Genomic DNA, 14,930 nt, shown 5'->3' on the forward strand with positions numbered 1-14,930 from the left:
TAACGTCCCAAAACGACTCAGGCTACGAGAGACGCCGTAGTGGAGGACGCCGGAAATTTCGACCCCCTGGGGTTCTTTAAAGGGACACTAAAGAGATAACTGATGTGGGCTTACATCGATAGAATGACAATACCTGATTACAAAAAATTCGCTCTTACTGAAAACACAGCTGTTATAAGGAAGTAAAGATTAAGAAAAGAAATACAGGTATCGGCGCCACAGCCGAAACTCGCAACTACAAATCACGTGACGCGCTAAGGTCCCGGAGGCTGACAAATGCAAATTACGTTGCCCGTTTGAATGCGGTCGTAGGTTTTGTCTCGAATATGATAACACGCTTTTATCATACGTCAACGACGGCGAAAAGACAACGTAAACGTTGCAAGGCAAATACAAAAATATACTTGGAGGCGCCGCAGGCGCTCTCTTCAGTTTCGGTTAAGTTCCGACTCAGGCTTTTCGTGGGTGCTCGGATAGTTTCATGTTTGGACCTGCAGGGCCTGAATTACGAGCTTGGAGCAGCAGATGCGCCTGGCTCGTTCAGATTTGAGCATTCGAAGGCGCGAGCGAGCGAAATCCGCTGCCGCCGACACGCTCCTTCGTTCACACTTCTGAGCCAACATATCGCCGCCGTCGCCGCTCCGACTGCGAGCTCGCTTAACCCTGACTTACCGTTCGACTGCAGCTACGTACGCCACGAAAAGCATATATATATATGCTAAGTGCCAAAGAAAAAGCGCATTATCATTCAATTGTTCACTAAATTATGGTACATCTGACCCACATACTGCGTCAACAAGTCCTTCAAAGTGCTGTTTGCAGGCATCGTAAACAAAACGGCATACTTGCCGCTCATACCAAGGAAAGCGTCGATATATTGCGCTCGTCGCCCGGCGAAAAAAAGGGCCTTGGGTAAAAAGTAACAACAAAAAATAACGAAGCACCACGAATGCATTAAAAATGTAAAAAAAAAAATGATTTGTAGAAAAAAAAAACGCCACCACCAGCGGGATTCGAACAAACAACTGCTTGCTCCCTGAGGCGCGGCGTAGGAGCTGGGAAATATTTCTGCATATTATGTCATGGCCGCATTTATAATGGAACATGTTTCGAGCTGTACAGGCCATTGGTGCTGGTCAAAAATTGCAACTTCTCGACCATCGGAGCATGCTGCCTGCTCTCACGACTAGCAACTAATGTTCTGGATGCCTATGCGCACTATATTGTGTACTGGAACCATTATAACATGTGGAATTTCACAGCGCTGGCAAATTTAGGGGCGCCGGCTGTTCGGTCATGCTCTGCTACTGTGGAATAATTTTCCCTGAACACGGAGCTGTAGTATAAGAAGGAAAAAAGTGCGACGAAGCTTCAAAACTGGCAAGCGCAGAAGCGAGGACACTATTTTTCTGGTAACTAAATCTTATTTGTATGTAAACATTTCGGGAAGCGTTTCGATGGCCGAGGGCTCGGTTTGTTTATACGCAGTGCAATAAGGAACTCAAAAGCTTGAGAAACATGTATTGTGCATTGCACGCGCTCTGTGTTTTTTTTTCTTCCTTTATGGGCCCATCGCTCGGTAAATTACTCTATTAATCGTTTTATTTATTTTGGCTGTGGCCGTCACATAATGTGAGCCGATGGTCGATTGCCAATACGCTGTTGCCATGCTGGCCCCTGAGGGATGAGACGCCACGGGCCGCGCCGGCTCGCTAGCAATCACGCAGTCTCCGCTTACATCATAGTGTGCGTCACTCTACCCCGACTACGTAGTCGGAGGAAACAGTTCGAATTCGACCGGCGGGAACAAGAGAAAAACCTCAACTTCTTATCGCAATATCTCAGGAATTATTCGATTTTTTGCTTCCGGATATGCGGCGACAGTGTCACCAAATGTAGTTTATTAGATTTTCATAGCATTTTTGGTCTCCCTTTAACGTGCACTGACATCGCACAGCACACGGGCGCCTTGCTCAGTCAAATGCAAATGAGTTGCGGTGAATCCTAGCGTTTCTCTTGGGTTTCGGTTCGAGGCTGGGTTTCCAGCATCAAGCAGGTTTCACAGAAAGATCGGCCCCACCTGAATGGTGCAGTGGTTAGGGCGCTAGACTACTGTGTCCAAGAATGTGGGATCGATTACCGGCCTCGGCGGCTGCTTTTCGGGGGAGGCTGCAAACTAGACGCCCATGTGCTGTGCGCTGTCACTGCACGTTAAAGGGCCCCATGCGGTCGAAATGTCAGCAGCCCTACACTACGGCGTCTCTCACAGCCTGGGTCGCTTTCCGACTAAACTCCGTAAACCAAACAGAAAGATGGGCAAAATCATGACCTTCCGGACAAAGCACTATAACCACCTTAAGAGTGCGATGCAATAGTAATGTGTTATGGATCCACGGCCCAAGGACGAAAGTTGGTGAAGATGATTTCAGAACCACAGAGCGAAAAAGCTTTCTTCGGCGATATCCTTGTAGCCAGGGAAGATAATATGCACGCGAGCCGAGGAATAGCAACTCACTCGCGGCCTTGAGGTGGTTAATACCTTTTTTTTCTATGCCAAGGAGGATTATACAAAAAAAAAAAAACATCGGCAAAATCGCTGACGGTAGGTTCTAGCACTAGGGTCATGGAATAATAATGCCCATAAGCGTGGTATTTTGAGCGGAAAAATTGAGCGGAATTTTCAGCGGACGGACACTCGAGGTGGAAGCAACGGAAACAGCGCAAAAGTAAAAAGCGCAGTGGCGAAGCGCTTTAATTGACATTGTCATTCCTGTAGGGGCTGCCACAAACGAGCCATAAAAATAGTTATTGATGTCCGTCCTATCGCTGCCTTAAATGCGGGCAATACCTGCGTACAACGGAATAGTTAGCATGCTCCTTCGTATTGTATTTGTTGCGTTTGTCTATTTAGGTTAAGCCACGTTAGTGAATGCAAGCAGCTGGTGATTCGTGCTCAAAATGAATACCGTTTAGCAAAGTGGTGATGCCTATACCGTGGGCCACGAAGTTAAAAGAGCAACGCATAGAAAAAGGTGCACCACTTTCCTAACAAAACTTACCTGTAATGCACAGCGGGGACGACTCTATGAGACCGACTCGACCTGTGCGGTAGAAAGCGAAGCTTCCTTGGCTGGTCTCTTCGCAGTGCACTGGGCGAAAAAAAAACAGGCACATGTGAAAGTTCGCAATACTATCGGGTCTATTTTAAAGGCGCTTTTATGGCAGGTGCGGTAAATTCTTGGTAAGCAATGCTGCAATGGCGGCTAGTTGGTTTTCCATCACCATACAGGCGCGCTGAACTTTAACTCAAGACGATTCACTAACACAAGACAAGACTGGTACCTGCGCGCACGTACCAGTCTTGTCTTGTGTTAGTGAATCGTCTTGATTTAAAGTTCAGCGCGCCTACATGATGATGCAAAATCCTTGGTAAACATGAAGACGCTCAATTGTCGGATCAGCCCATGTGAAATGTTCAATAAGGCAAGGTATTAGTAGAACGATGGGCTGGTTTACATCGTCGATATTATGAAGTCGCATCAAGTGACCGATACGTGCAAGTGTTTAGTAGGGAGCGACAAGTGCGCCACAGCATCAACCGCATCACCTTGAGCGAGCACTTAGTGGCGCCTGGTTAGCAAGGCGTGCTAACTTATAAGGAGGTCCTGGCTATTAAAATTTGGAGAGGAGAGTTTGTTTCATCTTCAATATATCTAAAATTCTGGGCACACATAACGAGCAACATATGCGATCCGCCGGGGGGTTTTGACAAAGCCAATGCGCCAGCCTTGCGCAGCTCATCTTGGGATTACTTAATCATGCTAGCTACAGTGGAATAGATTGTGCCAGATGCGTACAAAGAAAACAAATTGCGCGGATATCGCAGCGAACGCACAGGACCAGGAGGTGAAAGTGCCGAGTTCCGTGCCGTGAAACGGAGCGAAAACATCACCAGTGATACGACCCTATCACTTGTACGCCCTTGCAATGCCGAGTCGAAACAATGGTTCGAAGCTGAAGAAGTGTGCACCCAATTATCCAAAGCCTGTAAATGCAAGAGATAAATGAGCCACCTCAGGGTCATAAGGTTGTGCGAACACTATTTCAACGTCAACCGTTTCGGCTTTGCACGTTGGTTCTGTTCAAGAGACTTAAAATGTCTGCCAACATCGTACGTTAGCCTAAAAGCTTTTTAAACACTTCATTTACAAATGATATTAGGAGGGGTAAGCGCATTAAAGGTAATCACCATAGAGATAAAATGGAAAGGTAAAGTCACCCACAGCTGTTCTTTTTAATTGCATTGCAGAGAAAATGAGGCACATGATTCAACTGGTGCTTTGAAGTGCAACAAGACTTTCATGATCTCCGGCTTCAAGCAAAGGCAGTTCCATCATAGCAGTACAGAATATATCTTATAGCGCTGCTTGAGGTACTGCAGTCTGCATGCGAAAACTGAAGGTGACTGACACCTGTGTTTGATTTGTGGGTATTTTTTTAGTGCAGTAAGAATCCGTGCATATTAAATCTAGCTTCAATGTTACCGAACGGGATAGCAAGGCCAACTTGAATTCAGTGTTTTCTGTGGTGATCAAGTAGCGCAGCGTATTTGTCAAATTTCTTCGCTCTCCAAATTTCCCGCTGAACGTCTCGAACGTTTCATTTTTGGGAGGTATATTTTTTAATATTGCAGGTGAACGAAAAAGGGTGGCCGGTATGGCGCCAGTGCTTCTTGTAATTTGCACGAATAGAACTATTTCTCGCCATACCTGGCTGAACAGCTCATAAAGACAAACGACTTTGGTCAAAACTGCGTATACAATTTCTGATTGCATGAAACAATGAAATCATTGATGTGCGCCGTTATTATCTCTGCCATCATCTTTTCTAGAAAAGTTTCTGTTCGCTCACACGTTACATGCAAAAGAGAGCAATGTCACCGGAACAGGCCGGGGTGGCACTTATGAACGAGTGACGTGTGTGGGATCCACTGAGAACGGCGCATGTGCACAATACCCCAAAAGGCGAAGATACACCATTTAGCCGTTTCGGTCACACTACAAGATTAGCCTACAGAAACTGACGTTGAATTCCAATGGCAGATCGGTATCAAGTTTTTCTGGTTCGTTTGGGACAGTTGTATTTTAATGGCAGAATGGCAACAAGAGCTGTCTGTTCCAATGGAAGATTGGTATCATGTGTGGATCTCGGATCGCTCAGTGGAGTGACGATATTTGCTCCGCCGAAATTGGGGGATTTGGCCGGAGGCTCTTATGTCGCGTCTCATGTTTCCGCTTCTGTGTCCTGCCACAACCGAAGCAATTTCGCTTCCTCGTCACTGTATCCGAGCAGCTGTGGATGACATGAAAGCTACGCATGTTTGCCGGCTTTCAAGGAGTTAACTTTCACTGCAAAATCATAGCGGTAAAAACTTTGTGTGGCGAACTGCATCGAAATCGAGCAAGGAGTGGACGCCACCGGCAAGCACCAGCATCAGACCAATTGCAGTGCGCAGGCGTCGCAACGACGCTACCGGTCGCAAAAGAAGCTACTACAGCATAAGATGAATAACTAATCTGTCGTAAGCTTTTCTTTCAGAATAACCTTACAAAGCACGTCAAGTGAGCTGTATGCATGATTCTCAACGTTGTTCCTGCACACGTCGGCGGCAGCAAGATAACGAAACCCGGCAGCCTGCCATGACAATGTCGACATTCGAAGCGTATTGTTTTGGCATTTGGACCGTGTAAATGGTTCCGCATCCCAACCGGCACAAGAACAATGTTTCTAAGCATTCTTTACGTTATTTCCACTATAACGTGCGAGCTCCTGAATTGCTCCAGGTATAGGCAAAACTTTCGTTCTCTTCACTTGAGATGCCGTCGCGCTGAGCTAGGCGTCGGAAGCTTTTTCAAACGGCACCTCTGCCGCTTCAAAACCGGATGTTAGCTTCGATCCAACATCTGATTGTGCTTGATCAGAAACGTAAAGATTCACACCATTAGATACGCATGTTTTGCCAACCGCTGCCAAAATGTGGTCGCAACAGAGAAAAGGCGACGGCCGGTGTGCGCGCTGATTGGCTTACGTCCATAACGGAGTATGCTTCCGCGGTTGGGAACGCATTCCAATGGCAAATATTGGGAAAAGGATGTACGCCGAAGCGATGCGCTCCGTTGGTGACCCTGCCTAGCGCTCGCGATCCGCCAATGGAATTCAACGTGAGAAAAAAAGAATATCGCTGTGGGCGGCCGAATGAGTGGCGCAAGGAAAAATAGACAAACGTTAGTTGCGGCTCGCGTAGGATACAGAAAAAGTTTGCTCTGTAGGGGGGAGAAGATTAAGAGTACGAGATAAACGCGATCATGCATGGCGAGCAATTCACCGACCTGCATTGCTCCCTCAGTGATTTTAAAACATTCAGCCGGCAGTACTACATGTCTCGGAAGCCGGCTTGTAACTGGATAGATTTTTTTTTTCAATTCATAAGCACCAAACATTTTCCAGTATAGCCGAGCAGGAGGATCAAACATCTACTGCTACACGATTGAACGGTTTACAACCAAGTTCGCGCCTTCTGAAACGCCTGAAGTTGATGCTCTCAGTGATGCGGCAGTCAGCGCCTCCCGCTGCATGGTAAGGCGCGCTAGAAAAAAAAAAACATATTCACGTGATACATTTAATTCATGCTGTGGTTTTAGTATTGAAATAGACTAATGGAGAAACAACATATTTTACCGTCTCAATGAGCAACTCGGACTCAAGCTCACCTTATCTAGCAAGTTACTCATTACGCACCCGCCGTGGTGGCGCAGTAGTTACGGCGCTCGACTACTGTTCCCAAGGATCCGGTATCGAATCCCGGCCTCGGCGGCAGCTTTTCGATGGAGGCGAAAAGCAAGACGCCTGTGTGCTGTGCGATTTCAGTGCACGTTAAAGAAGCCCAGATGATCGAGATTTCCGGAGTCCTCCACAAAGGCGTCTTTCATAGCCTCAGTCGCTTTGGGACGTTAAATCTCATACAACAACCCAAACCAATCATTACAGATTCTAACCTAACTGCTTCGGAGTCATAATCAAGATCATCACCATCCATTTCCTAAATGTAGATTGTTTTGATGTTTGGTTGCAAAAAATGAGATAGCACAATATTACCTATTTGCCATGAGTGCGGTTCTAATTATTCTTCTTGAAGTCCGCAGAAAGAGAAGGAAACTGATGGTAAAGGCGAGGGTGGAGGGCGTAGCGCAACTGATTAACCAGATTTAAAGACATGCAATGTGATTTCAGCAATGCCCCTCCACAATGGGCGCCAAGGACATCGAAAATACTTGAAAAAGTAATCATGAACAATTATACTTTTTATCGATTGCTGCGTCACCATTCGTTCTCAAGGGTCACTGACGATGAACCTACCAGCTTAACTGAAGTACATATATTAGGCCTCGCACGCTTCGTCAACGCGCTTGTAAAGATAGGGCCTATTTGAACACTCTGCACTTGATGTAAGCATTGAAATTCCTGCGTAGGATTATTATTGATCTGCTTCTAAGTACCAAGTAAAGAGACTACTTACAGACATCAGTAATCTCGACCTCGGTCAGCAGGCTCTGCAGAGCCGAGCTTGCATTGGCGATGTCATACTGCCTTCTCGGGACTTGGGCGATAGAGAGAAGCTCCGGCTTTTTGTAGTAAAGAAAAACAGAAACCACTATCGGATTGTTGTCTTTTCTGAAATGAAAAATATATATATATATTTTTAGGAATCCTGAGGAAAGAGAAGGTCACAACAGTACCTTCTATCAATAATTCTCAAATGGTGGTTTATGAAACCCACACCCACAAAAAAACAAAATGTCGAATCATAGTTCTGGTCTTGCTATAACCATTTTGAAAGGTTAAAAGCACGAAGTTTTAGGCCGACTTTAGTTTCTCAAAGGAATGAAAGGCGAAATGAGTGCGGAAAGCGAAAACGTGCTCCAGAGAGCGAGAACACTGCATTTGTTTGTCAACATCGGTGAAACGCTAGCTTTAGCTGCACTTCAGGATGGGGCTGCAATGCAAAGAGTCTCGGGTGCCCGACGTGTAAGCGGCGCAGTATTGGGAAAAGTCGATGGAAGAAATTCGCACGTGTATCTATTTTCCGAGCTCCAAAAAAGCCCACGAAATACAAAAACCATCACATGACAAGCACATTCGTGCGCCACGATTGTACTGCTCTCAACCGTGGATTGAGTGAACTAAAAACCACCTGCTGCCGTTGCTCGATGACCATATTCAAGCGTTAGCCTGGTAAATTAGCGATGGCTATAGCCCGCTCAGCCATCGCACCGCGATCGCTGCAATTTTTACGGTCACATGTGCCAATTATCTCACGCTGACGAAGAAACCACAGCCGGCATATCGACCTGCTGCTGCCTACTGGGCAATGAAGCCACGGCCGCAGCTGATTTTTCTCACACAAACTGTTCAAAAATGGGCCACGAGCACGCACCCAAAGAAATGAGGTCTGGGACGGTGTCTAGAAAGAAAGTTCGCGTTCTCAAGATGGCGACTCAACCATCTTCTCGCTCACGAGCTCACGCTTTCTTTTTTCGTCTTCTTCCTCCCGCTGGCTCGGTATCTTCTTCCTCCTCGTTGGAAAGGTGCGGCGCTAAAAATTTAACACAAACCACGGTTGATAGTAGCACAATCATGGCGAGCCCAATTGTATCGCGCAAATGCGATTGTGAAGTGAATGTTTTTAAATTTCGCGGATTTTCTTTGGAGTTCTGAAAAAAGATACACGTGCGACTTTTATTATCGCAAGTAAAGGAAATATGGTTTCAGAAGGTACTCTCCAACATTTCAAATCACATTTATTTTCTAAAGCCAATATTAGGGAAATTAGAAAAATACCATAATTAACTAATTAGACATTTCTAAAGCAAGAACTGCCCGTAGAGCGCAAAACGGCTGACAGCTGTATACAACTTCTTTCTGTGGTCTACCTGGAATAAAAATTAGAGGGCCTCTTAGATGTCTCTTAAGAGGAGAATGGAGAAAGCCTACCTTTTCTCTCCTATCATTTGCCTCTTATTGTCTTTTATCGGCGTTTGTTGCAGTGTTATATATAATTAGAATTGGTTTACAGGAAAGGAAAAGCGCAGTATCTGTCACACTTTCTCCACCAAGTGTGGCTTTGGAAGGTACACCATCGCTCCTGTCGCGTGGCGTTCCTTGGCGCGCATTCAAGTGTGGCATTGCAGATGGCAGGGACGCATCCCGCCTCGGCCAATCATAACGCTGAAAAAGCGGGACACACTTTGTCCACGACAGCATGAGCCGTTAAAGGCTTTCGCCTTAATATTTAACTGTTTAAGCATTGGTACATATCTTATCTGGGACACCTGTATGTCTCAGCTAACTCTCAGACGTTAAAACATTAAATGTTGTTAAATAAGTAGAAGCCTCCTGCGAAGCAAAACATTTGTGCTGTCAATTGGGAAAAGTGCTCGTGATTTCACAGGGTGAATTATCTTAGACTCCGAGTGTCCCCGCCAATGTAGCATCGACAACACATAATTAGTGAACGTTACTGGCGAAATAAGGCTGGATATTTTGGGGTCTAAACAGCAGAATTTGGTGAATGAAACCTTTCAATGTTTAGATGTACCACAGTTTGAAATCTCTTTTGTGTCAGCAAGCTCTGGAACGTGATGCAAGCGCTATATGGTTCCTGTGTTAACCCAATCCGCTTGAATGGCTTTGACGCTGTTTATTCTCGTTGAAGAAATTACCTGAGCCTATCGGTTTGAACGAATGCTGAACTGCAATTTTAATTTGAAATCAGCTTAGTTTTGTTTAGTTTAGTTTATGGGGTTTAACGTTCCAAAGCGACAGGCTATGGGAGACGCCGTAGTGCAAGGCTCCGGAAATTTTGACCCCCTGGGGTTCTTTAACGTGCATTGACACCGCACAGCACGCGGGCGCCCTGCTGTTCGCCTCCACCGAAAAGCGGCCGCCGCGGCCGGGATTCGATCCCGCATTCTTGCGCCCAGCAGCCGAGTGCCCTAACCACTGAGCAAATACGTGGCCATAACAGTACTGGCAATATGTTTCGCGCTTTTTCGGCCAAACCGACTATGGTAAACTACTGATTGCGTCACACAGTACAATGTATTCATGACCACAGAGATGGGATATGCTACCCTTTTCCAGCGTTTTTGCATAAATTCCCTTGCGCAGCAGGTCGTGCTCTTTTCTCCGTGTCTAACATACACCGCCACTCCTTTCCGCTTTTCTCCTCGTCTTTGCACCGGTCCGCAGACAGAATTAGGTGAAAGCATTAACCCTCTAAACATTTAAAGCAGGCACAGTATTCATGCGTGATGAGTCGTGAAGGAGCAGGCGAAGAGTACCCACAGGAGCAATGCAACAGGAAAGTGCCACATTGCGTACAGGAATGCATTCTCTATATTTCAGTGGTTCGCACACATAAATGCGTCGAGAATCCTTTGTGAACCAGAAGTAGTGGTGGTGAACTCCAGAGGGAGGATAAGGGCGATCTTGTGTGGACTGCTGGCATAGCTCCGGGGAATGGGTCGTGTACTTGTGATTGATTCAAGTCTGAACTGGACTCCAAAAAACGCGCGTTTGGTAAGGCAACGGACGACTGCCTGCAGAAAACACGTGTAAGAGGTGACACTCCGGCACTGGTATGCATCGACTCCTCCGAAAACTGCGCCGCTCGCTAGTCGGATACCCGAGACACAGTGCATTGCAGCCAGAGCTCGAGTTTCGCCGATTCCGGCAACAAACGCCGTAGACGCTCTGTCTCTCCCTAACTCTCTCGCGCGCTGTCCGTTTCCTCACTCCTCTCGCGTTTCTTTTGCTTCGAGAAACTGAAGTCAGCTTTTAACAGCCTTGCAACTGCGTCTGGAGAGACCAGGGCTATCGCGAAACCCTTCTTTGGAAAGAAGAGGGGGGGGGGGGGGATTAGTTTTGCGGACCTAGAAATTCGCCTTGCGGACATTCCATTTGAGAAACAACGCTTGAGGAACATGCAAAGCAACCCACTGTGTACAGCAGGCCTTTCCGTGAATGAGCGTTAAATGTGTTGCTCTTTTGCAAAAGAGCCACGGTTTTGCTTCAAGCTACGGGAAGGTGATTGAAATAACTTGCGCTGTCATTCCGGCGTAGCTCCAGCCATCCACGTCTGTGCTTTTAAGGGCTGCTTGGATTCTTCCCGCGTAAGTGGCAAATTTGTTGCCAATGAATTGAATGGGTTCAAGCGAAGTGACGTTTATCGGATTCCCCGTGAAACGGTAGGTGTCGAAGTCTGGAACGAAGAAAGCAAGAAAACATTGACTTAACACTGAAATCTGTTTAAACCGGAACCAAGTCTTGGCTACAGCAAAGTGCTTATGCTCTGTGCGCTGCGTCGTCTCGCGCGAAATGCTTACGCGAGAGATCAGGTTCATGTAAACAAAAAAGAGCATAAAGAATGTATTAGGTCTCTTCACCTTGACGAATCTACATATTTCAATCTCATGCAGCACAAAATTTCAATAACAGCACTTTTGCGTCTCTGAGCGCGACTGTCCACTGTGAATTCACCTAAACGTAGACTTGAAAGACGACCACGTTGAGCTGGCTCTATCGGGCTGCCTTGGCGCTTTCTCTTGCCTGGCTCTCGGTATGAGTGCTCCTCACCTCCGACCTCTTTGGTGACACTAATGAGTAAGCGACAGCGCTACACGGAGGCTTCCATGACTTGATCTAATAGGTCCATCCTGCTTACATTGCTTCGCTGACAGCACTCACGCCAATGACGTTCAGAGCACAAGCGTAAAAGCTCTGTGAAAGGAACTTTGAGCAGTTCTTTAGCGAACCCCCCAGCACACCTATATGAAGTTAGTATTTCAGATTGTGCATTAACAGTAACCACCAAGCCTGCTTTCATGTACATCTTTTTTTAGTTGTAAGATAAGTGTGGATTATTGTAAGGTACGATTGCGGAACTAGTTAAAGAATGATCCATTCTGCCGAAGCGCAGCAAAATTATGCCTTTTGCTGGCAGGCAGCAGTTAAGAATGCCGCGAAACATTTGTTAGCCTTGGGTTATGGGGTTTAATGTCCCAAGGCGAGTCAGGGTCGGTAAGGGGAAATGGGGAACATTTACGGCGATAGGAATAACTACAAGCTTGTCGAGGAAACACTCGCGTATTTGTTGCCTTTAGAGAAAGTTATCGCCAAAGATTAAATTCAGAAACAACATCTAGCCGCCTGCTCAAATCGACGGACAGCTGGGTATGCATGACCGATTTGTCGAGCACGTCCTTTCGCTTCCATTTTTTTCATTCGGCAGTTACCGTTCTTCTCTCTCTTTCATGTCTCCGTTTCTCTTGCAAGAGCCCCCTCGAAATCACTCACGTGCCGCCGGTTGTATCCGATCCCATGAACTCCAAGTGCACAACTCCCAATACGTGCCCCATATGGACGAGGAACCAGCTGGTAAATACTCGCGTGATTAGCACAAATGAGACGTGAATACCCCTGCCGTCCCCGTAACTGAGTTGCTAAAGCACTGTACACAAAATTAAGGGGTCCTGTATCAATATTCGAGGGGGAAGTTATTTTTACTTCTAATTTGTAATTAATATTCGCCCAGAACTAATACGATTACATTCTTATATATTTCGCCAGATAAGCATAATAAAAATTAGGAGGATGCATAAGGTTATCCTGAAGAGTTACCGTGATGGCAATATTAACGCCGCCTTTTCATTCCGCAAATTTCCTCAGTGTTTTTTTGTTTTAGCTATTTAACGTATTAAAATTATCACTTTACGTCCCTACGCATCCCAGACACAGTAATTCAACATCGCAAAAGGGAAGCTAGTTGGTGGTGTATCATAGTGGTTATATTGCGCTAATTGATACGAACTTCATCTTTCAATTGTTCTGTTCGAGTTACGTTTTGCCGTACCAGTTAGCGCGATATGTTCCCTAAGATAGTACGACTACAATTCATTTACTATACACAACACACTCCGTGGCTTATGCGTTACTTGGTATGCACAGGGCTGAACCCAAATGACGACAAATTTATTTTCATGGCATATTTATATTTTCTGAAATACACCCATTAGAGGAACCTGCTATTCAATTTTGGCTTTATTTTAGAGCGTCCCACAGCTCTTCATCTTTATTTAAAACTTCTCAGATTCTTTCGACGGACGATGGATGACCGCGATGGTGACGACTGATAGCGACACCACGTTTCAAAAGAACCAGCTCTTAAGCAACCTTGAAAAATGAAAGGCAACTTTATTGTATGCTTTCCTTACATTTTGTTGTCTAAGGGCTTGCTTCAGAGTTGTCGTTAGAGCAGGATATTCTTACAGAATCTACAAGTTGTTAGCGGCAGGATCCAATTTGCCCTAATCATTTTATCCCAATTCTCCTTCGCATTCATGAAGCACGGACGAGTAGTAGCACTCTGTCACGCCATAACTTGACCACCAGTGCAGAATACGTGTCTTATACGTACATAATTGCGCTGATGTGAAGAAGATGGGCCCCTTCGCTGAACGCTGACGAAGACGAAGAAGTGTGGAATTGCCATCGCGCAGATTGTGTTGGTCTTGATCGCCCAGCTTCCCCGCCGACCTAGACGCTGTCCTCGACGTACTTCTACATTTGGTGGAGGTGCGACCTGATATCCTTGCCTCACGCTGGAGCTTCGCACCCGCACGATCCCGGTAACTCGTATGGCTGACGACGAACATCCCCCGCCCCCCCCCAATGAACCCGCCGTTTGTCTGCTCTGGCTCCTTATGCCAGCGAGACCCTGCGCTCTTCTGCGGGACTGACGGCACTGACTGCGATGACTGGCTCACTTCGTACGAGCGAGGGAGCTCATATAAGTGGGACGACGCCACAAAGTTAACAAACGGTATCTTTTATTTGACCGGCGTCGCCAACTTGTGGTATCGTAACCACGAAGCCGATATCACGACTTGGCACTCATTCAAGGCCAATCTTACAACCGTCTTTGGTCGTCCTGCTGTACGAAAGCTCCGCGTCGAACAACGCCTGCAAGAGCGACAACAGCGCCCTGGCGAAATATTTGCAAGCTACATTGAAGATGTGGTCCATCTGTGCAGTCGCGTCAACGCGCAGATGTCCGAGAAAGACAAGATAAAACAGATCCTGAAGGGCATCGAACATGACGCATTTCAAATGTTAACATCCCGCGATTTGACAACTGCTGCCCAAGTTGTCAACCTTTGCCAAAGCTACGATGAGTTACACAAGCAGCGCCTCATCACTCGACCACCTCCTGCGCCGGTCGAATCACTTTCTGGTCTCTCCTCTGCATCTGGGAGCTCCATGCTGCTGCAGAAGCTCAGAGATTTCATCCGGGAGGAGGTGGCTCGCCAGAACTGCGAGCTGTCCCAAACTTTGGCGCCTCTTCGGCAGGTCATCGCCGACCGCCTGGCGGAGGCCCTTCCGTCTGTCCCTCCGCCAGCGCCCATGCCCCAGCCCGCGCCAGCAGTTCAGCCCCTCGCATACGCCGACGTTCCGGTCGCTTCACCAATGATACCCGCTCCTGTCGCACCGCTGACGTACGCTGCCGTCGCTGCCAGACCACGGCCACCTAGCTACCCTTTGGTCTACGCTACGCCTCCAAAGCCTGTACAGGAATTTCTTCAAGCACCCCAGGCTTTTATTCCACCTCGTCCGCAGCGCCGCGATCCATGGCAAACCAGTGATAACCGTCCCACCTGTTATTCCTGCGGATTTGCAGGCCATATCTACCGGTACTGCCGAAATCGCACTCACGATGATTTCCTACCGCGCCGAATGTCAGCTTCCTGGCAGCCGCCCCGAAATCAGTACGCGGGTGGTGACCCCTTTGCAAGTTTCGTCGCGGATGACCGTGC

The 14,930-nt window shown here is 46.9% G+C and overlaps 1 protein-coding gene across 6 annotated transcripts in view; it reads right to left on the minus strand.

Moving 5' to 3' along the window:
- The window catches only part of LOC146184434 (uncharacterized), a 237,256-nt gene that overhangs the window by 141,830 nt on the left and 80,496 nt on the right, over nt 1–14,930 (minus strand). For all 6 annotated transcript variants that reach the window (XR_014708867.1, XM_084609389.1, XM_084609390.1 and 3 more), the window contains 3 exons: nt 11,164–11,320; nt 7,577–7,731; nt 3,060–3,149 (listed from right to left, as the gene is read on the minus strand). Coding sequence is in view for 5 of the 6 variants with exons in the window: in XM_084609389.1 (XP_084465515.1) it covers nt 3,060–3,149; nt 7,577–7,731; nt 11,164–11,320 (402 nt within the window). In the remaining variant the exon portion in view is untranslated. The remainder of the gene's footprint in view (nt 1–3,059; nt 3,150–7,576; nt 7,732–11,163; nt 11,321–14,930) is intronic.

Source organism: Amblyomma maculatum, chromosome 7 (genome assembly GCF_055883805.1).
Source record: "Amblyomma maculatum isolate TAMU_Amacu chromosome 7, ASM5588380v1, whole genome shotgun sequence".
NCBI classification, from domain to species: Eukaryota; Metazoa; Arthropoda; class Arachnida; order Ixodida; family Ixodidae; genus Amblyomma; species Amblyomma maculatum.